The 27,720-nt window shown below is 36.3% G+C and overlaps 1 protein-coding gene across 2 annotated transcripts in view; it reads right to left on the minus strand.

Annotated features, from left to right (window-relative positions):
* The window catches only part of MAN2A1 (mannosidase alpha class 2A member 1), a 121,816-nt gene that overhangs the window by 26,560 nt on the left and 67,536 nt on the right, over positions 1–27,720 (minus strand). For both annotated transcript variants that reach the window (XM_065657020.1, XM_065657019.1), the window contains exons 13-16: positions 12,761–12,926; positions 10,912–11,142; positions 10,677–10,799; positions 2,502–2,616 (exon numbers count right to left, since the gene is read on the minus strand). In XM_065657020.1, the coding sequence (XP_065513092.1) occupies positions 2,502–2,616; positions 10,677–10,799; positions 10,912–11,142; positions 12,761–12,926 (635 nt within the window). The remainder of the gene's footprint in view (positions 1–2,501; positions 2,617–10,676; positions 10,800–10,911; positions 11,143–12,760; positions 12,927–27,720) is intronic.

Here is a 27,720-nt window from a genome sequence, read left to right on the forward strand (position 1 = left end):
GAGATTTTCCAACTGCTTTAAAGTAGGACTATTAAAGCATGAGTACATTGAACAATGGTATAATATTTTAGTTTACGGTTTTAAAATGACCAGACCATGAATTACTCTATGCTCTTTTCCACTGCATCATTTGAGTTAACACAAAAATACAACGATGAAGATAACGAAACATAAGAGGCTTCTGATAAAAACATTAAGAAAATCATGATGACATCAAAACCAGATGCCAATAGAAGCAGAAGTTAAAAATCACTCATTGGTCAATTACTGAACAGAGTTGTCAAGCTGGAATATTTTTTGCTCAAAATAAACAGAATTGTAAAGCCAAAAGCGGAAAAAGCGGTGTTTTATAAAAATTGCTGAAGAAACTATAGGACTCATAAGTTACTGTCCAGCAGCTGGATTAGCCACACAATCAGGCTTTCCACCCCCTGGCAAGAAGGTAGGTTACAACAGGAGTATCAGGTCTTTATTTAAAAACATAATGTATGTATATGCATACACATATTTATTTCTCTCCACATGCTTTGTTTCTGTACATATCTAGTAATACTTCAAGATACCTTCTTTTAATTGAAGTAATGCTATATAAATAACTTCCCTTACAAAGCCCAGGAAACAGACCTCAGCAAAACAATGATGCAAAGTCATCAAATTTTGAAAGTTTGAAAAAGGCCATTTCTCAAGAAGAAATAAAAATACAAACATAACATGAAAGTAAACAGAGAAAAAATAGATATTAAAAAACTGCATCATTTTTCCCAATAAAAGCTGGGAACATGGTACAGAATTTCACCATGATGGCTGGATAGGTAATGATGTAAGTATTGAAACAGTGTCATGAATTAAAAACTGTTCAAAGGAAATAAAAAAAAAAAGAACCAAACGTAGCACACTAAAAATGACAGGTAAACTTATGTTCTAGGAATTGGCAAGTGACTTTCACTAACAACTCATTTTCTGTGAACTCTGAAATATAAGTAAAATACTTCTGGTAGGCACTTACTGACAATTAAAGGAAGTATTGCAAAAAAATCCATTTAAAAAAGCCAAACAACCTCACCCTAACCAAAAGAGAAACTTTTCAGGCTTTCTTCAGGCTTTTTCCCTCCCCTTCAATACAATAAACAACTTCGTTATATAAGTTCCCTCCTTGCTACGAAGTTTAATTTACCGAAACCCAGAGACCAAAGTAACCTTCTTTATAGATTTTTGGCAATCTAGTACATCCTGACCTCAAGGTACCTTTTTTTTTCTCTAAGCCCATTTTACATATTGGTCACACAAAATAATGTGTTGAATATAAACATGTTTCCTTAGGATCTTCAACAACAAATTAATATACAATATCTTGGTTTCTATTCATAAGCAACATGATCTAGATATTGATCTAGAATTACAGTATCAGACGAGCTGGCAACGGAATTCTGATCAGTATATGGCAGATGGGAAAAACTAGCAACTTCAAACTTCGAAGTATACACTTACATGAAAAAATTTGGCATCCAAATCAATTTTAGTTCTAAAGAGAAATATATTACAACTAAAAAAATAAAATTAAATAAAAAAAAATCAAACGGATCAGTTCTGTGCGACTGTAAAGTAGGTATTGCTGGCAGTATTATTTTTTAAACCTAAAAGGAATATAGAAAAGAGAAAGGAAGACTTTCAAAATATTTATAGCTCCATTATTTGTTTTTGAAGGTGTTTAAAAAAAATAATTCAATGTGATAAAATTTTAAAAACCATGAAAAAAATTTTGACACCTACAGTAAAAGTAATGCTGACACAAACATGTTTAAATTCTTTCAAGTGCTGAAATCAGTAGTGAACAACAGAGAAATAAAAAATGAAAGCCATACTGAAGGAAAAGCAAGGAAAACTGATATGAATTTACATCCTAAGAGTCAATAAGCCCGTGTTCAGTGCTGGTGCCTCTCAACAGACACAGCCTATTCCATCACAAGCTCTTCCATCAGTGAAAGGACATAAAGAGGAAGCACACAATAACTAAAGCATGCCTACAGTTGTGGAGTAAACCAGACTTCACTATTAATACCACTACTCAAATAACTTTACATTCTTTATGACTTCAGAGAAGATATTGTTGCACCTCAAATAAGTTTGAGGCTACGAAAGAAACGACATTTTTACATAATCTCCAAGATATTTCTAAATTTTTTTTACTCATTTTTGTAATTTACAGCTACCTACAGCATTCAGATGATCCAGTAAAGTTCAGGATCCCCTTGTAGGTAATTTATACTATAACATTTCCTAATAATGGGAAGCTCCAGCAAATCTGTTGAGTTTAAGCATGCCAGCTTAATGACCAGCATGATGCTCAGAAAGGGATCATGGTGCACTGGACCCAGTAAATACTTTAGTCTCACAAATTATGTACTAGTTCAGAAGTGCACTCAAACATTAAAAATACAGGTAGGATCCAAGACTGTAGTGATCAAAATAGCTGCTGAGAGACAGAATTTCACAACTCTTACCCTGGACTTTATACAATCGCATGGTATGTGTCACGTGTTGGAAAAAACATATAACTTCTGAGAAAATTTTTCCATGAGCAACTCTTATGGTAGGTGGATCTGTAAAAATATAAGGCTACAAAAAGAAAATAGAAAGTTAGAATAATTATTATAAATATTTTGCGTAAAAGAGTGTAAATAAATCAAAGTACTTAATAAATATCGAAGAGTACCTTAAGTTTTTAAACTGTTCTATATGTAAGTCTAGTCTAAAAACTGGTAATTAAAAAATTACTCCTAATCTGAAATTCAGAAACTTCTCTTCAGAGCCTCACTTTTCCTTTAGCTAAAATTAGGATAACCTTCACTACACATCTCACGGGTATTTCATGAGGATTAATGGATATAAGGCCTACAGTTAAACACAGTAATGTATTAATACTGCAAACATCTGGATTGAGCTTTTCTGCTATCAAAATTATACTTGCTAACCAGTAATCAAATACTGTAGTTCCATAATCTGTGGCAAATGGTTTGACTGTCTGTTTGGTTTGCTCACAGTTTGCTATATCAATGGTACGCACTGCATGGGGAAAGCTGCCTCTTCACTGTCTTGTGGATCAGTTTGCATATCCTTTTGAAAATGAAAGAGGAAGCTTTTTCTTCATCAAAAGCAGCTACGGTTGCCAGGAGCCCCCTGGAATGCAAGCTAGAGCTGGGAACCATTAAGAAACCTCCAGAGGGACACTGGCTTCTTATTAATGTCTCCCAAAGACTGGCAGAAGTTTCACCTATCCACATGCAAACCAAAGAGGTGAAGAAAATTATTTATCCATGTAGTCACAGTATTTTGGGTCTTGGCTAAGCAAATGATGACTTTTTTTTTAAAAACAGTTGATCCCAAACGGAACTGAATACATTATACAGAAATATATGGATGGCTACAAAGGTAAAAATGGGTTAGATATTAAGTGTGTAGAAAGCCAAAAATAAAAATACAACCCCTACAACTACTACTACAGGGTAACAGCAATAATAAAGACTTCACTCAAAAAAACCAACAAAATACTAGAAAAACACGTTATTCAGAGGGACCTAAGCAGAAAGCTCTTAGAGTGTGGCTGTCCTCCTCCTGTATGTACCAATGTCGTAACAAGGACAGAACATGTTTTTTCTTCTCAAGCAAGGAAACCAAAGACAAAACACATCTTGAGGAAGAGACGAAATCAAGACTACATACACAGAGGCAAAACATGTCAGGGAACAACAAGTACCAGTACATATCATCTGTTTGTCTTTGAGCATTTAACTATATGTATATTGACAGAGAATATTTCAAGAAGTATTGTATAAAAGAAGAAACTGCAACTTCTAAAGACTAAAAGCTTGCCTTTCTATTTACATATTTATTCTCAAAACTTCAGACAGAACACCGTTTAATAAAAGCTTGGCCAGAGCTCCAAGAGGCTACTCCGCAGCTATCAACTACAGGAGTACTTTGTACAGGAGTTTGGTACAGGAATCATAGTTGCTTACACTTCAGTAAGACAGGTTGTTTTAGGGAGAGAGGGGTTTTTTCCACAGATCATCACAGCAACATTTTATCCCATTAATCAGTACAAAACCCAAGTGAGTAAAGAGTCTTTTTGACTTCTTAACAATTGACATGAATTAATGATGGCATACTTCCAAGGGGTCTCATCTTGTCAAGACAGACAAATGTTACTAAGCAAAATCTATTTCCTAGCTGACAAACACAGGAGCAGCATGGTATTAGGAGGGCACAGAAGCTAGACGAAATAACCTGCTGGGATAAAAGAAATCTGAAGACCAGATCTTAGGTTAGAATTTGAGCTGGCATTTGGTTCTCTTATCTCCACAAAAAACTGCCAAGATCAGTAAACGCAGACTGAATCTCCCCCTTTCTTCTGGCAGGAGAGGTTGCTATCTATCTGCTTATCTACCACACATAGCTAGAGAAGACAAACTCATTTAACCTGTGACTACATGCTCCTAGAAGTATGTTTAGATTACAATCCCAAAGATGAACTGGATTACTGACAGGAAGGTGGAATAATCAAACCCTTCAAAATCCTACCTGCAGGGCAACATGAAGAGCTTCAAGTTAGCAATGAAGGACTGAAACAGCAGCTAAAGGAACTCTCAGAAAATGAACTGAGAAATCTGGGGTCTTCAGGCCAAGCAAATACCCTCACAAATTACTGCTTAGGAGAATATTACTCACACAAACATCAGCCTATCAAATACATTCTGTTAGCAAAGTAACACCTATCTTATGGGCTTATTTCTGTTGTTACAAGAACATTTCTCAGTAAGGCTCTCACTGGAGCTATCCAGGATCAAACCAGCAAAATGGAGAGATGCTGAATGGGTCACAAAAGAATGCAAAAGGTTGTACTCTTATTAAAATAATTAAAAATTACTTGAAGTAATTTTTTTAAATAGTAAAAAAAATACTTGGAAGGAAAACTGTTCCATTGAGCTTGTTAGTATAAAATATGATTGTGACATTGACAAGTACCAAAACACATCATTCCCACACAAGTAGAAAACTGAAATAAGATGCATTTAACAGCTCTCAGATTCTGGGATATTGCCACAAACACCAAGTTTACACACCCGAGTCTCCAAGCTGCGTATGTAGCCAGACCAGCTCCCAGCTGAAGAGAAAGGCAATCATACTTACCATTCCGAACTATATGGAAAGAAAAGGTGATAGGAAAGAAAAGGAACTGCCATTTTGCAAATATTGTCTGAAATTAATGATTCTTTTTTAAAAGAGAAATGTACCAAAACCAGTTTGCAAGTCTCTAATTCAGACACACTGCAGGGAAAAGGTACACGAGTATAGAGAGTCATAAAGACACATGCTCTCACGTGGCTTTAGGGGTTAGACAAGTTCTTTCTGACACCAAGAGTAGAGAGGTATGATGTACACTCAAGTTCTCAAGGACGTCTATTGCTTCTGAATTGTTGGGCAAATGAGAAAAATGAAGAAAAAAAATATGGTACTGAGAGAACAGGGAAGCCTCTTAATCCATATTTAGTGCCTAGAAAAACAAAAATCATAGAAAGTGAATTCTTGATAGTCATCAGGAGATGTACTCAGTTCAGAACCTATAAAGAGACAACTGAACAGGTTTGCCATGCTGAAAACACTTCAATGAATCAGGCTTTTAAGCACCAAAACATCTTCATGCGTTGAATGTGCAATTATTATAGTATCATTGTAAAGATCCTTGGTGAGATGCACAGAGGCCTGTGAAATGATCCTGGTCGTGGATCTGAAATATAAAGATACTTTTGATGTGGAAGTCTGACTAAGATGCAGAAACGGGCCTCTTACTACTCAGACAGAAACCACTTTCATTTCTAAGTAGAAGGAAAAAAACAATGATAGAGCTATTTGCAGAACTGACTGTACAAAGCCCTGGTCTAAATTCAGTATTTACTCTGAGTGGGAGATTTGATTAAACGACCTTCCAGAGTGAGGGATTCTATGATTACTCAGACACTAAATTAGGAATAAAAATATCTCGGTCTTATACCCAGTGGTAGGCCCAAGACTACAATTCCTAAACAGTTAAAATGAATGTGACTACTGTAAAATCTGTTCCACTCAGCTCCACTGGAAGGAGTTCTGTTGTACAAGATTAAGTAGCCTGGTGTTGCAGGTTTTGTTTAGCCTGGAAAGCAGTATTTTCAGAAACAGGATAACGGAACTACGGGTCAAAGGGTCCAGAAACTGTTTTTCAGTACTCTAACTCAAGAGAAATATGACAACCTTGCCTTGAAGGACAGAGTTGTGAGGGAAGCAAGCTAGAAATTTTAAGAGAGAATACTTGGAGCAAAATAATATCCCATAGCTCCCTAGGATATCTTAAAATACTTGGCATCAAATTGTGTGCCCAAGTGCTGGAGGGCAGAGATAACTGGAGAGATGCATTCACTTAAAGGTTTACTGGCCTGCATGGAAGCTGACATGGCATATTGCAGCCTGAAGGCATGAAGCATGGGCAGTAAGCCTTTCCCCCTGTAGTCAAGTGAAGCAATACAAACCATCTTAGTGTGGCCTAGAAATTTCTGGCAGTGCAGCGCACTATTGGTGTGGAAGTCAAATAAATTATGCCTAGAGGAAAGTTTTCCAACGCTGACTGAATTGCTCTTGATATGCCTGAGATTTTTAAAAAAGAACATGAGACAAAGCCTACAGGAAAAGTTGCCTTTCAATAGCAGACTACCCTTCATTTGGAAAGGTTTGAGATCAGACTGAGTTGGGGGCGGCGGGGAATAAAAATCAAATACTATGAGCTCTTGAGCACTTAGTTTTAAGAATTACTTGGTAGAAGAAGAGGGTTGTCACTTTAATACTTCTCTCTCCAAAGCCAACCAGCCCCCCCAATATGGGGGCAGATTTTTAGATGACAGACACAACGTTTGAAGAAAATACATAGCACCAAGGAAAGAACAGACACTTCAAAGGCAGCTGATTCTTGAGTATTGTGAGTACCTGCCAGGTAGCGGTGCTTGTGTACTTGTCTTTTCTTGTTATCAGCCATGCGAAAACAGGACAAGCATTAAAAATAAGACTGCTATGCTTGAATGAAGGTCCTCTACCCTTTTGAGAGGTCAGATCTGAACACAGATCCAGCAGAATACTCTTAATGGATAGTCTCTCTCCTTTTGGGCAATGGAACACCCCAATCTCATTTATAAAAATGCAGAAAGATACCATTATATTTTCCTTAGTTTTGAAGGCCAGGCATTTAGACAACTCAGATACGTGATCTTCTGTGAGAAGTAGAAGCAAGAGGTAACCCTGACAGATTAAAAAAGGACCTGTCATAAAAACAGTTTTTTGAAGCTAGTAGCAGCCTCTGCAGCTCTGCAAGTCAGAGACCATCATCGGTAAAGAAGTCTAACCATGGAGACAAAGTGTAAAGAGCAAAAAAAGGAGAAAAGCTCTAGCACTAGGGATCCTGCAGGACAAAAAAAGATACAGTATATTTTCTTGTATATTCTGTTAGTAGATAAGTACCTACAGCAACTCATACACACATGTGTGCATAGACACAGCTGCCTGAGGGAGAACCACAGCTTCCCAGTCTGGGTCTACCAAAAAAATCCACTTTGATTCTGAAAAATTGATTTGTACAACAAGAAAATGAACCACTCACATTGATCCCCCAAACACTTCAGCATCTGACTCTTTGGGAAAAAAACTGCTTTTTTCTATTCCTTATTGATACTGAGCAGGCTTGTAAGCAGATCATCACATACTAGCTCATCTTGAATACACAGAAGAAAATACAGACATTTAACTGTTTCAAAGTTTATTGAACACTGATTTGCCCCTTCCCGAGATCTAACAAATTTACAGAGTTGGCCATCCTTCACAAAATCACCAGAGATACAAACATGTTTTCCCTGCATAGGCAGGATGCTTTTGTCTACATTTGTTGTGAGGTCCAAGGAGGTCCCTTCCTTGCAAACCTTGATAACATTGTCAATAAGTTAAGCAGCACAGACATTTAAAAAAACTAAGATACTGCCTGTCTTTTTTGCTGGTACCTTGCTTTTGCTCTGTTTTGCAGAAAATACAAAGACATGACAGGAGCACTGCCTCACCTCCAGAGCTGCAGCATGGAGTCTCTGCTCTGTGTTATCGTCCTGGACTTTGCACTGGTGTCCTGACCCAAGGCTGCCACTGAGCTAACTTTGACACTTCAGAGACAGCAGGGACAGAATCATCTTTGTTCAAGACCCTATGTCACAGTCCCAGAGACTGTTCTTACTGCGGTCTGTCTAGCTGCACCAGGGCAATGCCTGCCATGGTGTCCTTGAGCCTTAAGACCAGCTATTCTTTCCAGAGCAGTGAAAGAGTTACCAGTGTACCTTCTATTTAATGCTGTGTAAATCACTGTCATTAACCCAGGTCTCTGCTGATGTCCAACTTAGTGCTAGTTCTAGAGGCTTACCACTTCTAAGCAAGGATGTGCTCTTTGCAGTACTCCAGGCTTGGTTTAGGATAGCTACAAAGATGATTAATCCAAGGAAACTCTTGAAAGATTCAGATCTGTGTACATCCTAGCAGAGAGAGCATCATCTGCAGAAAACACGACATCTACTTGTAACAGCCTACTGATGACCAGAGCTGCACTGTATGTGTCAAGTGTTCTATCCTGACAAGGCTTTAAGTCAGGGCCTGCAAACCTAGCATGTTACAGCACCAGGTTTCCAAAACTGGCAGAAGAACTCAAGACCAAATAGTCTATGTAAGTACTATAGTAAGACAGATGATTAAACTAGATGAAGAACGATCATTTCTGAGTGTTACAGAACTGAAAAGAATCAAAGGACTTATCAGTGACAAGTTAACAAAGGCAAAGAAAACAAATAACTGTACTCATACCAGAGGAAAATCACCCAACATCAAATGCAATTATTCTTTGCAAATTTTCTAGTTATACATAGGGTGAGGGGGAAAGGAAAGAAAATACCTAGACAAAAATCAAGAAAAGTGCCTGTAATCTATCTTATCGCCACTCCAGACAAGCGCTTGGAAAATGTTAGTCAATCCACCTCACACTGAGAACCCTGAACAGATGGCATTTCTTTTAAGACAGAAATCATTAGTTCAAAACTGGTTTAGAAAGTACTATAGAATTACACTGTTATTCCCAGTGGGACAACCTAACTAATGCTATTAAAATGCAAGCCAAATGAGCCTTATGGTGTATTAATCAAGTAGAATTTTTAGAAGTATCATGATTTTATTTTTATTGTATAAAAATTTACAAAAGCTGTACACACCACCCTTTTAAATGTTGGCTAAAAATGTACTTTATTTTTCATAAAAGTTCAATATGTACTTTATTTTCTAGCTGTGCTTGCAGGCATGTGACAGACTTTTTCTGTTCAAACCATAGCATTTTCCTACCTGGATTTGTCCATATGATTTTTATAAAGCAAGTAATTCAAAACTGTAGTTAAAATTATATAAATGTTAGATTTAGTGATTATTGTTTTTATAAGCAAAAGGTGAAGTAGCGTCTAAAATAAAATTAGTTAATAGTGTGACCATGTCGCTGATAAAAGATAAAAATTAAAAACACAAGTGATATTATTCAGGTATTCATAGATCAAAACCACTGACATTGGAAAATTAAGAATAAGTGAACCCTGTTTAACATAAATCATGCAAATAATTATGAGACTAAATATACTAAAAGTTTTAAAACTGCCAACTCTCAGACATTAAAATATGTGCTTCTAGGACAGAATGCTAAAAGGAAAGGAAACTGTTCTGTCTACTTCCAGACTGATCTACACATATAACAGCAACAAAAACCGGAATGATTACTCTTGCTTATTTCCTGAACTGGTAAACATAGAACTCCCTGTTTGCTTTATGGAAGCAACTTAAGTTTCCCCAGGAGAAACTGGGCAGAAGAAATATTCTGCAAACTAACTAGCTTCTTAAAAGTGTTCATTATTTCACCATTTCCTTTCTGAAATACCACTTTTCCAGTTTCAAAAGTTGTACAGTAGATTCTGTATGGTAATTAAGTCAGTGTAAGAACACTGTCCTATCTGAATTTCCAATTTGAAAACTAATAGGAGCATGCTGTTGCCCTCCAATAATTATGGAGCTAAAAATACTGATAACCCTAGACAAGTATAATAAATCAGAACAATTGCTTGCTACTCCATCCATTCATCACTTGGGACTCAGTATCTTAATTACTTTATTAAACTACATATGCTAATACCAGCTAAAAAAGTACTACACTCTGAACTGGAAGCTGCTCATTCACAATGAAGAAATCTTAAGAATCAGAAAAGTGAAGAAATGCAGAAATGAATCAGTATGTCCTATACACGCTCACCACAGGAAGTGAAAGTGAACTTATTTTACTGATGGCAAATGTTCACATCTCACTGGATTTCTTGCAAGGGTATCTTAAATATTGTTTATGTTTAAACTTTCAAATTAAAGCTGTGTTTTTACCCAAATCTATGGTTATGAAGTCCTGCCAATCATTTCAATAACGGATGTCATTATTTCTAGCCACACAGCTGTATTTCAGGGTTGGGGAAAACTAGCTCTTCCAATCTGTCTTTGCAGGATACTTCACTTCAAGATTAGAATTTCTCCGCAAATAGAAGACTTACCTTAGCATCTCCATCCGGTATGAAGAGATAAGCTCCGCTTTTATCCCGGTTACTTGTAGTTCCATACCAAGCAAACTCCACCTTCATTTGATGATTTTTACCATCTTCTTTGGTATTTATTTTCTAAGGACAGAGGATCATGTTTTAAATAGTTGACACATTTAGGTTTCCACAAATAAGAACAGAAGTTCTTGAAAAAGTAAAACATAGTGTTCTGAAATATAATGCAACACACCTCCAGTAATCCAGACATTCCAGAAAACCAGAGTTTCATGTAAGAATTTTCTAAGATTATATTATCCACAGAATTCTGCATCTCTTTTATCTTGAAAAGTCTGTCTGGCTTCTCCTGCCTATTATTCCTCATGTATATATTATAGTCTGCTAAAACTGCTTCTGAACTCTCAGCCTCCAAAAGCTGGTAAACTGCAAGCCCCAGAGGTGGTAGATGCGCCACAAAAGAGACCTGTTGGGAGCAAACAAGAAGCTATTATTAAAAATATCAAAGTACCAACTTTTTATACTAAATTTACGCTTATAGTAAATTTTTCTTCACAGTAGCTCACGCTGTGTTATGTTTTCATAGAAACTATGTGGACAACACAAAGATGTTTCAGCTATCACTGAGCACTGCTTATGCAGGATCAGAGCCTTCTCTGCTTGTCATGCTGCTGCACCAGCAAGGAGGATGGGGGTGCACAAGAAGCTGACAAAGTAGCTATTGGGAAGCACTTTATCGATTAGATAAATCATGGTTTTTAGGGCATCCCCTTCATTGCCATCCATTACTTCCAGAATAAATGCAGCTAGTACATTAAATCCTTGACAACAGCCAACAGATTTATTCCACCTCGCATAAGCCCACAAAATGCATTTTAATAGGACTTGATCTTGCTCTGCCTCCTGGGGAAGGAACACAGCTGGGACAGCCAACCCCAAGTGGTCAAAGAGATACCGCAGACCATATGGCATTGTGCTCAGCAACAAAAGCTGGGAGAAGAAGGAGGAAGATGGGACATAGGCAATGATGGTGTTTGCCTTCCCAAGTAACTGTTATATGTGATGGAGCCTGGCTTTCCTGGAGATGGCTGAACACCTTCCTGCCCATGGGAAGTGGTGAATGAATCCCTTGTTCTGCTTTGCTTGAGTGCACGGCTTTTCCTTTACCTATTAAACTGTCTTTATTTCAGTCCCTGAATTTTCTCACTGTTACCCTTCCAGTTCTCTCCCCCATCTCACTGGGGGAAGTGAGCAACTGGCTGTGTAGGGCTGAGCTGCTTACCAGGGTTAATCCACAACAATTACCAATAGCTATCCCTTTGGAGGACAACTGAAGACACTTACTGAATTATCCTGACAGGAACATTATCGAAAAATAAGTTCAACTTAGCTCCCAAGTCAAAAGCGATCAGACTAAGAATTTAAGCCTGAAAGTAACACAGTACTATTACAATAATACAGTAATACTATATCACTAAGAATTTAACAAAATACAGTTTCTGATGTACGATCATTGAGGACAATGTTCTATAATGATGTATGATTAAAAAATTTGCAGGAACTTTGTCTAAAAACAAAAACAAAAAGTGGACTCAAAGTCATCTGTCTAGCCTGAGTACAAGAGTAACAGAAATTACTACCCAGCCTCGATATCTGGAAGACAAAAAAAAAAAAAAAAAAATTATCAGAATCTAACTGCTTAAGCCATCACACTTAGAAAACCTTCCAGCTGGAGCACTTGAGCACATACAGACTGTGACTATGTGTATAGACTATCACTTGAAGGACAAAGCTGGTTTAGAAAGTTAGGGGAAAAGACACATCCAGTATTTTGTGTTCATGCAGCTGAAACTGAACCTTTAAATGTAATACACCATATCACAAAAGTTTAATAACTTATCAGTTTAAGAAATATTCATGCTAAATATCTAAGGTGTTTTTTCCTTAAAATGACTGAATTAATGGCATTATCTGCAGATGACAGAATTGCCAATATTTGAAGCATGCTTTCTGTTTTCTTCTAACTGTGAAGCTACATCATCTGTCAAAAAAAACCTAAATGCTTTTTACTTAGAGTAGCATACCTGATATGCTTCATGTGATATTGTAGTTGCTCCATCCCAAATAGCACTAATTTGGACAGTAACAGCTCTTCCCAAAGGAGATAATAATTTAACTCTGGGTGAATTCACATTGACTGAAACAACAGGAAATCGCTCTTGTTCCGTAGGATTATATATCAAAAGATACCTGCAAAAACATATTTGCCAAATTATCTTTTGGCAAACAAGATTCCTCCTTCAGGTTTAATATTATTGCACATAAATTTTACAAACAAAGCATTAAAACAATGTTAGAACAATAGTACATACCACAACAAATAAATATGCAAAACATAACTGGGAAACAACGGATATTTAACATCGATTGTTGGCAGATCTTCTTTTCTTAATGCTATTATTTTCCAAGCTATTTTGAAAATATATTACAATAAAAATATATCTGTTTGCCATCTTAGCTCCTGAAGCACTGCTATTAACAGTGCAAGCACAGACGAGACATTTAAGGGCATTTAAAATGTATTTTTCAGGCCAAACTATTAAATTCTTATGCACAGTTGCTTTTCCTTTAACATAATTTAGAAACAATGAAGTAGTGAACAAAACCTATGCATACATTTATCAGATATTCTTTAAAGCAACTAGCTTATCTCTACTATAAGGGAAAGTTCAGAATTATTTAAATTATAATTTACAAAAATTCCCTATGGTAACTGCCTACATATACATTGACATACTTTTATTATGTACATATGGAATAAATAGTTTTAATGTAACCTTATGCCTGTTCTTCCTTTGAACACAGATTTTGTTATTAACTGAAAAAATTAACCGTGAAACTGAATAGAGTAACTTTATTAGCCTATATATATATATTATTTTTTTACAGGTTCGTATATTGTAAGGTATAGAAAAATTAAATTATACTAGAACATTTGTGCCTTATGTATCTGTAGGACTATCATTGTACTTCTTGTCTTTACAATGCCAAGCTCAAAGCATTCACTATTTACAACTGCTCCCTGAAGTTTCCCTCTGTTCATTTCATCCTTTAAAAAAAATTGCCTTTAACAATGAAAAATGTTCTTGCCAAAATTTCTAATAACTTCTCAGACACACAGCAGAACCAATATTCTGTCTGCAACCCCCTTGACCCTTCCTATGGTAAAAGTAGTTTCCTTCTTCATGAAATATCCTTCACCAGTTTTTATGATATCCACTTCTTACTTATGAAATCACTCCTTCAGCTTTTCTTTTAAGTAGATTATCCTCATTTTCTGCTGTTTTCTAAGACGATTCCTGAGAGTTTTGTCAGTGGCGGTCTTTCTTTTCCTTTCACATCTTAGCCTTCAAATTCAATCTGCACCTTCACAGATGAAATCACTTCATCTAGAATTGTCTCCTTTCACCCAAACTAGAAATCTCATTCTGTCACTTGGGTCTTTAACTTACACATTACCTGTAGCTTGAACCTCTTTCAATAATCTCACATTCTGACTGTAAGTCTTCCAGGTTCCTTACCCATACATTTAGATGCTCTGTGCTCCATTATTCACTAGCCTGGCACTACAGTACAACTAAGGTCCTGCTGACAAACTACTGACATAGCTAACACACAGCTAAACCCTTTAACCTCTTCTCTTTTCCAACATTAGCTCTAAACAGACTGAGGGTAGCCCTCTTCCACACACATGCCACAGGAGAGTGAGGTCTCCCCGGCACCATAAAGTCTGGCTGGCAGCAGACAGAAGTGCTGAGATGATACTTTGGAAATGATGAAACAGCAAAATTTCACAGCTGAGAGGCAGCAATAAACTGCTTAGAGTTAATAAGGAAGTACAAATTTAACTCCTCCTTATTCTGAGGGAGAAGACTTTACACAATTTCAGTGTAAAGTCGGAGAGACTAAGTTAATCCACCACTAACCTATGAATGCAACACAGACAAAACACAAAAATTATTCCTTCTTCTCCATACTACTGAAAAATGTCACCTACTCCCTTTCCATCCCATATTTTGATTTTTTTTTTGCAACACTAGTCTAATTTTAACAAATGCAGCTTTGCTCTATGGATACTCAGAATCCTTGTGAATCCTAGCCAGGCTACCACTGTCCCTTTAACTGTCATTGGCTCTGTCTTTTTTCTATATCAAACTTTGGCTGTTCAATTTCGTAGCCCTTCACTGCTACCCTATTACCTCAAAATCACTAGGAAGGGTCAACTCCAACTTCTCACTAGTTGAATAATGTAAAATCAGAGGCTATATTAGCTTTTTCTGTCAAGGACCTTTGGTTCTTTTCATAAAAATTATTCTTCTTTTAACTCCCTAGATGAAAATTCCTGTGCTGAAGTCACAACTTTGGTGCATAGCTACTGTTTTCCTTGCATATTTGTGCATCTAACTGTGGTTAGTTGCCTTGTAGCACAACAAAAAGCACTTTAGGATGCTCTTTTTGCCCTGTTTCATGTTCAAGACTCCTAGATTACTAAACAAAACAATGGTTAATCATATTCTTTGTCAGCTTTCGGAGTCTTTAAGAACTTGAGAAAGACTTTGCAAGAACCTCCCCTAGACTTCAGTAGGTGATTTTACACCTCTGCTTAATTGAAGATGTCTTATTTTGGATAAGATCTTAATTCAAATGTTAATGTAATTTTTGGCAACAATTGTGAGGTAAAACCAAACTAAACCAACACTGCTTTCTGTCTAGACTCCTTAAAAGTAGGAAGAAAAAAGAAAGTGAAATGCTTTAAGAACTCCTCAAGTACTGTGAAAGAAGTGTAAGAACAGTGTCAGAAACAATACAGATCTAAGAGATGATCCAACACCAAAGCTCAGAACAAATCACCATTCTCATCATCAACAGAATATTACAAAAATCCTTTATTTTTTCTGTATAGTGGAATTCCTGAATTCTTATGCCCTTATGCCTCTAAATAAAATGCTAGCTTATGCATACCATTCATTTCTAGTAATGCTATACATCCTCATTAAATTTCAAGTATCTGCCAAAAAATGACATATTAATGTAAAAATATTTCCAGAAACTTCATTCATTTCCTGTTGATATAAACGTTTCACAATTTTCATTAGTTGCATGACAAATTTACCCATGACAAAAGACCTCAGGAACCACCATATTTTCATTATATTTCTGTAGACTACCTTTTTTTTTTTTTTACGTTTGGATAAAACAAAGCTCTTGTTGTATCAAGGTACATATGTTTTACACCTTGCATCAATGTGTTATAAGTGCATTATGTGTATGCACAGTAAGAAGGCAGTCAAATGAAGCTCGTAAAGACAGGGCAGTTTTTTGGCATTTGAAATACAGGAATTTTGCCTCGATGCTAGTATTTTGTTTTCAAATTACTTCAGCAGGACTTAAGTATTTATACTCAGCAAGATATAATTCTTGTGCATAAACAAAAGCACTAATTAATGTAATTAGATCACATTACTTCTGAAGTATCATTCAGCTCTCACCCTTAAATAACACCCCACTACATATACTTAAAATTCTATATGCAACAAAAGAGCCACATTCACTTAAGCTGTATCATTACAAAAAACCGTCCTCCACAAATGTAGAGTACAACTGCTGTTATTATATTGCACAGAGAAGCTACTTGACAATATTTAAAGGTTCTCTATTCCAGATTTTAAGGCAAAAACATGAATATTACTGTCTTTCAGAAGCAGCAAGCAATTAGTTTCCTTTCCTTATTCAGATCACTGGTCTTTGGCAACACCATCAAGAAAACTACAAAAGCTCACATCTTTTGTCCAAATAAAGGATGAGGGGTTGTGCTGGTTTGACTGAAAATGGGTTAATTTTCTTCGTGCAGTTAGAAACCTTTCTTTTTCATAGCTAGCATGCTCATTATTTGGATGTAGTTTGATAACAAGAAGATAACAACCCGGGACACAGTCGATGTTTTTAATTGCTCTGGTCTGACAGCCAAGGATGTTCTGAGCACTCTGCCCACAGGTGTGAGGCACCGAGGAAGGGGGGCATGGATGGGGCAGAGCTTGACTGACATCCAGACTGATCAATAACTAATAATCTAATCTAACAATCTAATAATTTTAGAAAAGCAGATCCTGCCACCTGCTTTTCAGTCACTTTTGGAAAGAGATACCTAGAATTTTTTTACCCCACACTTTTCTGGGTCTCTGAAACCCAGAATGAATATATTTTATTCATACAAGCATGATCTTTTTGCCTATATAGCCCACCATATGCCATTAATAAATCCTTCTATTAAATACATACCTTCAAGTATCAAAGAATATTTTGACTAGTCTTTCCTATAGTAAAGATTTAACTTGCTGTGAAACATTTTCAGCCAGAGCTAAAAAAAGCCATTCCCCATTCTTATTTCAAGTAGTTTCTTTATGGAGTTATCAAGAAAGTATTTAAACCAGTGTACCTATATTCACAGGCAAAATACGAATAAAGCAAATTCAGATCGCTAACAACTTAAATCTCTGTCTCCTAGAAGAACGCTACTCCAAATTTTGTTTCTTAAAATGAAAAGTTACAGTATTTCGGACCACTGCTCATTTAGCTTCACTGATATGCATGAACATATGGGCATACATATATATTGATACATACACACATGTACTGGCAACACCTGCAACAAAATTATAATTTTCTTTTAAAGTTCATTCAATGCTGTCTTCACAAATTATGCATTCAACTAATGTGAGAAAGCAGAACTCATTACTAGTAAATATTAGAGGATCATCCGTGACTAAGAATTATTCAGAAAAGCACCTCTTCAAGGCACTTGGACTCACAGTAGTTTAGAACAACAGCTTTCATTGCACACTGGAATACATTTATGCAAGTTTGCTTTGAGAGCCAGTTCCTTGAGGCACTTGAGCTCAGATTGATCAGTTTTACTAGAAACCCTGTGACAAACGTTTGCAGACATATTAGAGCATTTCCCATTGCAGCTCATCAGAACCAGTTATCCGGGCACATATGCACAAGTTCAACGCAAAGTTACACAACAGCACCTATGAAGCTGGCTAGTTACTTTCCCTCTACTATTACAGAGGCTAAGCCAAAAACCAGCTAAGTGGTGAAAAAAACCAAAACTGCTACAAGTACATCCAAAATTGAGAAAAGATATAAGCCACAAAACCAAATCATATACTATGTCAACAGTCTTCCACTGAAGAATGAAAAAGAATGCACGGAAGCATTTAAATTCTCCTGAAATGTCAAAGGTAGGGGGAGTGAAAGTGAGGGAAAAATAATGAATACACATTAAAATGCTTTAAGCCCTAAAGAAAAGGAACTGAAATAACTCTGCGCATGTTAAAAATCACCAGAAGGACTGGTGAGTTAGAAACCAGAATTCAACTAGGAAAGTGTTCTGAGATGTCAGCATTCGATGGACTTTGATGAACTAAGATTCTGGAATTCTAAACAAAACTGAAATTCTCTAAGCAAAGTCATCTCACTGGGATGATAAAACAATAAAAACTCTCCAGACATCAAATGGGGGACCAGGAGAGAATCAAAACCATTCCATATCTCAAAATATACTTTGAAAGATGCAAGAAGAGTCAGTAGATAGTAACATAGTTTAATTAGTAAATACTGATGTGTATGAGGTGGAAACAAACTGGGGATTAGTATTTAAACTCCATAAAGCACTGCTTGACATGGTAGCCACTAAAAATACTACTAAAGAATTGAATTACGTTACTTCTGCCATAAATTGGAAACTCAAAAAAAAAAAAAAAAAAGCCTGAGAAAGCTAGAATCGTAAAAAATCGGAACCAAGACCATCTACTTGAAACAGATATTTATTTGTACATTGCGAACACATACAACCTCCCCTGAAGAAAAGAGCTGCTACTTTCTTTCACTGAAGTCCAAAAAAACACGTAATAGACTTTTCTCAACTTCTTAATGCAGAATAAAACCAAAAAAATAACTGGACTACAAAAATCACCTGTGTTATTTATAAAGCTCTCTCATTGCTTTAGAGGGCCATGACAAAAAACTTAAGAGCAAAAACTAACCATAACAATTCCTTTTTCTTAAGAGGAAAATCTCTGCTGAATATTTACTCAAAACACTAGGTTAGGAAAAAAAAAAGTTCTCTCAAGTTACTTAGTTCTGTTCAAAGCTCTTATGGTCTTTCACATAACAGTCAAGGCCTCCTTAGTCAAAAGTATGATTAAAGTGACATGTTAAATACAGGTACCCTCATCCAATTTTTTCCATATCTGGTCAAGTTTGCATGCATTTCTGCTATGAATTACTAAAGATGGAAAGAGTCTACAAACTAATTGTTGTGAAAACAGATGCCATATAAATGCCATATATACAACCTGAATTGTCCCTTAATCGACTTTTTTTTTTTTTCCCCCAAAAAAGGGGATTCAGGATATCATCTGGAATCATCAGGTCATGCTGCTCCTCTAGTTCTACAATAAGTAGACATTTCCTAATATCTCAAATCATGTTCTTAATATTCCTTTATGAACAAGACTAACCATCAAAAGCCAACTCTCCTTGATGGCAGATAAATGCTTTTTTCTAGAACTCTTCTACCAGTTACTAAATTGAGCTTTAGAAATGATACGTTTCACAGCATTTCCAGACACTTTTCAGTCCTATTCAAAATTTATTTAGCAAGAAAATTAGGTAACAAAGAAAGTTTTGGACAAAGTCACTAAAAATCTCACGCATTAAAATCATGTGACTAATCTAGTTTCTGAAAGTACTGAAGTCTAACTCATGATTACTTTAAAGAAAATTGGATACTGCAGGTATTTTTAAAACCATCTTCATTTCCCCCTCTGCCACATGCATATTTATTTTTGAAATGTAAGAAGTTTTCCTGATATTATCCAACTTATACTTTTTTCTAATACGCTATTCAAAACACCAAACTCTAAGCTTCTGTGTATCTTGAACTACTATCAATGACATTTGGTTCACAACTTTCTTTTAATAGTTGCAAACCCTACCAAAAAATAAGGAAACAAATTCAGAACATGGAAATTAAGAATGTGGAATGTGCACTTGTAAGCAGAGCTGTACGCTCACTAGAGGAACTAGTTCTCATACAAACACCAGGTAACATTTCAGGTCACTGGAAAGCCTTGCATGCCTTAAGCTAGTCCACTTTTCTTGTTTACTTCAGTTGTTCAAATAAAAGACAGAATTTACAAAACAGACTAGCCCATAACATTAGGCCATGCTGGGTACTGCAAAATACCCCTGTTTGCTAGAACTCTTAACACTACATTCAAGAGACAAAAAGCAAATGTAGATATTAAAAATAATAAAACAGTGGACTAAAAGGTTGCTGTAGTTTGACCTCTTAAAAAGACTTCAACAGGACAACCTTTGACAAATGCTGCAGTCACTATTCTTGAAAACATCAAAAACTGTTTATATGGCTCTGCAGCTCAAGCACCTATTTGGCTAATATAGAACTAAGTTTAATTACTTTACACAAAACAATATTTCTTCCAATGATGCCCTCCTTCTTTCCACTGCAAGCATAGTACAACTGATTCGCTTTGTAACAAACCTGTATGTATTTCTAGATTTATGTTCCTCATTATCAGCCTTTTAGAAGTGAACAGATGATGTTCTTTCAACATCTCTTTGGTCACTTCCTTCAACTGAGTACTCGTTTTCCTGTTAAGCCTTCTCAAAATCTCATCTCCATCACTCTGAGTATAGCACACTATTTCAGCTGTATTTTACATAGTACATTTCCATTCAAATCATCCAAAAGCAAAATTGCCTCTGACACCATACAAATAACTCTCAATCTGATCTTCTGTAATGCCTAGTCTTTTTCTGCTTCACTAGTCTATTTGGTTGGTCCCTACATTATTCTTCCATGCGGTGTGTAATATTTCAACTTGCCTACTTCATTTCATTCTTTGACTATGAAATATTTGCTCCAGTTAACTAAGATGGGTTTAAATGCTAATCCTATAATATTCATTCCCAGTACGACTTCAAATTCTGTAACCTATTTACATTCTATTAGCATGATTGATAAAAATAGAAAATAATTTGTGATCTTATGATCTAAAGAATTTCCTGGGGTTTTTTTTGGCCTCACTTGAAGAAAAAACTCCACCCTGCTCAGATGAATACCCAAATATACAACTTGAATGATATGTGATATCCAACAATTATCAATTTACATTTAAGTAATAGCTAGGCAACCAGCAAGTTTGTCTGTTAACTGAGTGAAGGTAGCACTGGCAAAAATGTATTTACAATAAACCGACTACAAATGATAGTGTGGAATTACAACATGACACCAAATCTACTTTTTTGCTTTTCAGTTTTTGAGAAAGGAGATCAGATCTACTTCAACATTCTTGCTTGGGTCAGTGGCTTGTTTGTAGTGTTTGTGGTTTTTAGTTTGTTTGGGTTTGTGTTTTGGTTTGGTTTTGGTTTTTTTAAAAAAATTTTTATCTGTATATTACGAGAATGAACTTTCAGAAAAAGCTACACCAAGTTAAGCTTAAAACACCAAATGAAACTACAGTGAAAGTATGCTTTAAAATGCATCAACACAATTATACTGGGTGTTTCAGAAAGATGGACCCAATTTGAAATCACTATAGCTTTGAAATTGGGTTCATCTTTTTGAAACACCCTGTATTGCCACACTTAGAGGGGGCATACATTAAAGCTGTAGCAATTATTGAAACTGAGATACAGTAGAGATGCTGAAATCATTAGTGTTTATACAACCCTAAACATTCAATTAAATAGAAAAGTCTTTTGTGAGGAAAACCTTACGATCCAAGAGCTGCAGTCTCAGATGTACTGATATCTGCCCCTGTACTTGGCACTGGTGAGGCTGCACCTTGAAGATTGTGTTCAGTTTTGGGCCCCTCCCAACAAGAAAGATATTGAGGTGCTGGAGAGAGTGCAGAGAAGAGCAATGAAGCCGGTGAGGGGGCAGGAGCACAAGTCTGATGAGGAGCAGCTGAGGAATCTGGAGTTGTTTAGCCTGGAGAAAAGGAGGCTCAAGGGAGATCTTACCACTCTCTACAACTACCTGAAAGGAGGTTGTAGCACGGAGGGTGTTGGTCTCTTCTCCCAAGTAGCGAGTGATAGGACAAGAGGAAATGTCCCCAAGTTGTGCCAGGAGAGGTTTAGATTGGATATTAGGGAAAACTTCTTCATGGAAGGGGTTGTCAGGCATTGGAACAGGCTGCCCAGGGAAATGGTTGAGTCACCATCACTGGAGGTGTTTAAAAGGAACATAAATTACATTCTTAAGGACATGGTTTAGAGGTGGGCTTAGAATCACAGCATGTCCTGAGTTGGAAGGGATCCATAAAGATCACCGAGTCCAACTCCTGTCCCTGCACAGGACAACCCCACAGTTCACAGCATGTAGCTGAGGGTGTTGTCCAGTCTCTTCTTGAACACTGTCAGGCTTGGGGCCGTGACACCTCCCTGGGGAGCCTGTTCCAGTGCTCCACCACCCTCTGGGGGAAGAACCTTTTCCTAATGTTCAACCTAAACCTCTCCTGGCACGTCTTCCTGCCATTCCCTCGGGTTCTGTCACTGGTCACCAGAGAGAAGAGATCAGCACCTGCCCCTCCTTCTCCCCTTGTGAGAAAGCTGTAGACTGCAATGAGGTCTCCTCTCAGTCTCTTCCAGACTTAATAAACCAAGTGACTTTAGCCGCTTGGCAGTGTTAGGCTAACGGCTGGACTCAATGACCTTAAAGGTCTTTTCCAAACAAAATAGTTCTATGATTCTACACTGTCAGATGTAAACATGAAATTTGTGACACTGGGAATATGGGTGTTTTAATAAAAATTCAAGTTAAGCAAACAGTCCTCCTCTATATAGTCAGACAAAAGCAAGTTCTGAAAAGGATATTCCGATACCTTCTCAAGGGGCTTTTCATTGACTGGATAAAATCTAAGTAGATTTTTGCGCTTACTTAACTGGATAAGATAAATAATGCTAATATGGTCCTCTGCATCATACCCAGCTAGTCTTCTTGTAAATTTAAGAATCCTAATTTGGGAGTACCAATACTGTAACAGATGTTAAAAAAAAAAATCAATTACTATCTAAGCAGAAAAAATCCAATTTAACTGTTGATTATAGAGTAGAATATTAATCTTGAATATATATAATCAAATATTGTCATATATAAACAAATACTAAGATTTTTGCTTCTTCCTAAACAAGACATACTTTCTATCTTATGAAAAAAATCCAGTAGGAACCTAATCTCAATTTGAATCTACAAGCATGCACTATAAATTTGTGTTGCTTCCGTAACGTAAAAAAAAAAAAGAGGTGGAAACAGAATTTATTATGCACAGATCAGCTTTTCATTATAAAATCAAACTGGTGACATCAAGAAATGAAAAAAAAGAGATGCTATCAATAAACATGTAAGTTCACAAGAATCCTGTAGAGTTTTCACTAACACAAAATAGAATTATGCTATGATCATAACAGCATTTGAAGAAGTTAAATGCTTAGTTTAGAAACAGAGCTAAAATGTTCAAAGTAGACATTCTTTCTAAAAGCAGTAATGGCTGACAGTTTTGATTAACATAGAAATAATTAAAAGCAATGATACTAAGCTTTTAAAAAAAAGTTCCAGGAATGCCCTTCCTAACAACAAAACCGAAGTCAAACTTCAAGTTCGTTAATAAAGGTGAGAGAACCCACACACACATTCCTACCAATTCTCCTTTTATAACTCTACAGATATATCTTTATAATATCCATTGCTCATGCAAAAGGCAGAGAATCAGGCAGACGACGGGCACATACTCCACCCCTCTCCTCTCACAGGAAACAGGACCTTTACGTAGCTTTCTCAAGAACAAATCATGGAATATCCTCAAGAAAACAGCATTCACAATAAACACAGACAACAGCAGAGCAAGAATTAAATTTTGAGAACACAAAAAACCAACATCAACCTAAGACAAGACTTTGAAAACGTTATGTACCTAATACATATGCCAGATACACATATGTCCTATGATTTGGATGGATTGTAGCAACACACATATCCTAATCTGGACTACATGATTGTTCTCCAAACAGAGATAAAAGGATTAAGTCCAAAGGCACTATTTGAAATTTTTCTTTTACCACAAAGTTGTGAGGTGTTCTGAAGTCCAAGATGGGCTTGAAGCCCCCTGACTTTTTCAGGATCAGGAAGTACCTTCACTAAAATCCTTTCCTTGTTCCTCTTGTAGTGCAGGCTTTATAAATCTGCATTTAGAAGGGAAAAAAAATCTGGTTCAGAAAAGCAGAAAGGAAGACTTCAAGTATGCCACATCACTTCAGTTTGTGCCTTGAAAGCCTTGGACTAACTACAGTATTGCCTCAAAGCAGCTCCAGTAAAAAGGCTGAAGGGGACAGTGCCTGGAAAAAAAGAAATAATACACAGGTATACTAATACACTGAAAATGTGCCTCTTCTACCTCCAAAACTGCTTCAACAAGTACATGTACACAATGCAGATTCTTCAGTTGTATTCAGTTCTTTACTAGCATATGCCTTCATAATGACCACTTTTTGGTTTTGAAATACAAACCCAGGTGTTTTTCCTCCTCCCCAAAGTACGTTTAGTTAACCTGTTTTCTGCATTTTATATGACACTTCCATTACAAACAGAGTTTTCAGAGGAATCCAGAAATTTCTTCTAACACCTAACTGTGGAATTTTAAAATTATAACACCTAAAGCAACTAAAGCACCTTCATAATCTGATTGCACTGGTACTGCAACCCTCAACAAAAAATGCTGAAATTCTGTGAATTGAACTGAAATTCCTAAAGTTGTGAAATCTTGAGAACCTGCAAAGAATCTACAAATGCTACAAACTGTATCAACTTATTTACTGGCTTAATTTTCCAACTGCGGTTTCAAAGACAGTCAGATCATCATTGGTTTACAACAATAAGACAGACCAAAAATTGAAAAATTTGATTTACAAGAATTTTTACACACTGAAAAAGTAATGGTTAAAAGTTTGAAATTTAACAACTTTTAGAACCACTTGAATTCGGAAGCATGACAGTTAAAACTGAGTTTTGAAAAATAAAGATTAATTCCAAAGAAAGCTTTGGAGCACAATTTATTGCAAATCAAAGCTGTTTTTTTTTCTTCTTAGTAATGAAAATTTATAATAACTCAAAAAATGAACACAGTTCAGTTTTAAAGAGCTATCCCTTACATCAAACCAGACATTCATCCCTTAGCTTATTTATTGCTTTGTTTTTAGAGTTCAGATAAGCTTTCAGCGAAATGTCAACAGCCAGTGCAGAGAGTCAGTCCTGAGAAAAGCCTGAATGTAGTGTAATTATAACAAGAAGTAGAAAACTTGTACAGTAAAAATAGAAAGATCTGAAAAACTGCTATGACCTTACAGAAAGAGTGAGAATTAAGAGATCAAGGTGCTGTGAACTCTTCCACACCCTTTCTCTCCCATTAGACATTGCCAATGCAGAATTTGCCAGTTTTGGTCAAAAGTAGCACAGCAGAATTAAGGTACTCTGCTTTTGGTTTTATTTGTTTCACTTTTGCCAGAATGATTTTTACTGAAATATTTATTTCAAGTTCATATTAACTGACGTTTCAGGATTCAGACACCTGAGTTACCCAGTGTCAGCGAAGCATTTCATTGCCTTTGCAACAGATCTTCTATCATGAAAATCAGGAGGGAGAATGCTTTTTAAATACCCATTCAATCTAGTCAAAAATGACCTTGAGTTTACTACAAACAGAACATGTTCATGGCAGTTACAGGTCACCTGAAGTCCAGTAAACTGATCAGGCAGCTGACCACCAAGATTAACATGTTGAAGTAACTTTAAAAAAACCACTAGGTGGTATTCAGCCTAAACAGCCAGGGTACCAGAAACTAGAAGTGCAGCTCTTCGCGTGTTATTTCAGATTTTTTAACTACTTGCACAGAGAATACTTCTTGCTGAGAATACAAGTGCTTAATTAAGTGTTGTTTGTTAGCAGAAGAGTCTTAAGGCTTGACTGAACAACTGCTCATCCTGTCCACTTATCTTAAAGTTACTAATACAGAGGTTTCACTTTAACAGAAACATAACAAGGTTGTGCATATTGCTATCACTATTTCATCTAATAAAAAAAACCCAAAACTGTTGGTTTGTTCAGGGATTTTTTTTCCACTGGGGAATAAGTGTGCTTATTAGCAATGTATGGACTGCCACAAATACTTTTAGCCTCATTTTAAATGTTACTGTATTCTTTCTTGTTTTCTTTAAACATTTTTTCCCCTCATTGACAATTGAAATTACTCATTTCAGCTGTATATTTAAAACTGTTTCAGTATATAACTAGAAACACATATGCCTCAGAATTGACGTAAACCTAAAAAGTAATTAAATGTATATTATTGAAATGTCAAATGCTGTCGGAGCATCCTCTCCTTCTAACTACAAAGGACAACTGTTTAGACTGATAGTACCAACATGGCCATGTAGGTCAAAAAAACCCCAACAAAAATCCCACCACCAAAGTTAAAGTTGCCAAATGAGAATATTAAAACATTACCCAAATCAAGTAATCTTCTAAGCTCAGAAAGATACAGCTCTAATCAACTCCTTCACATCATCAGGTCAGTTTTACCTTTTGGCATATCACACCAACAAAATTTCCTTCTTATGCAAGTTATTGTTGCTGTGATCTTCCAACCAAATACAGCAACATACAAACTGCTCTGCCAAGAATTTTTGACCTTTGTACATTATTCTTTATGACACATTAAACTTAGTAACATAGCATTAATTTATACATTATGTGTTCTGTTGAGAAAGCAGTAGGTACACCTGCCAAGTGATTTTTTGAAAATGTAACCAACTTGCAAAATCTTAAAGGTAAATCAGAATTTTCTTTCTCAAAAAAAAAAAAATTGAGACCCAAACAGGATGAACACAGCTTATACCAAAACTTTGTTAATTATAACCTTATTCCAAAACCTGCTCATAGATATTGAAGTAAGGATAATAGCCCAGATTATTTTGTATCCTCTATTTGGAAAAAATGAAACTTTCTTTTATAAGGTGGATGTCACTAAGCTGTTTGGTCCTCTGACAAATCTTTGAAGAAATAATTGATTACTGTGTATCCCATTCAGAATTAATCTCCTAAGCACCGTGAATATTTCAACTAGTAGAAAATGTGTCTGCTAAGCTATTAAACTAGCCTGATAAGAAGGATATCATACAATTTTTTTTTACGATTAGCTGATATGAGTAATTTGTGGGCAAATAAGTATTGCTGATTCAGTATTTAAAATAATCCTGAATCTATTATTTTAAAAAATATTTCAATATCATAGTATCTTCAATACAGATGGATGCCTTACACAAGGGGTGTCAAACTCATTTTCACCGGGGGCCACATCGGCCTCGCGGTTGCTGTCAAAGGGCAAAGATAATTTTAGGACTGCATAAATGTAACTACTTGAAAGCCTTCGGTGAAAATGAGGTTGACACCCCTACCTTAGACCATGTTTGTAGAGTGCAATGGAGCTCAGTACTGCAACTCCCCAGCCAGGTACATGAAGGTTCAGAATTGGAAAAAAAAAAAAAAAGTAGCATGATTTGATACTGTTAGATCTCATTCACTCCTAGGTTCACCATGTTGTGCCAAACAATACTAATACAAAATCCAAGTTGGTACAGACAGCCAATTCAGTTACTTGGTCGTGTATCACATTACTCTGTGATGCCATCTCTGGGAAACACCGTAGATACAAATAGCTAGTAAATCTTGCCACTTGCACCATTGACAGACCCTTCATCAACAGTCAACAGCTTAAAGTGGATGGCAAGAGGTTGAAGCCATCTCCTCTCCCCGAAGTTGAGCAAGTGCAAATGTTTTGCCATTTGGGAAGTATGACTTCTGGCAGACTACTCCCAAGAAGCAATGATTATACCAAAGGT

The sequence above is a fragment of the Caloenas nicobarica genome, chromosome Z (assembly GCF_036013445.1).
Source record: "Caloenas nicobarica isolate bCalNic1 chromosome Z, bCalNic1.hap1, whole genome shotgun sequence".
NCBI lineage: Eukaryota > Metazoa > Chordata > Aves > Columbiformes > Columbidae > Caloenas > Caloenas nicobarica.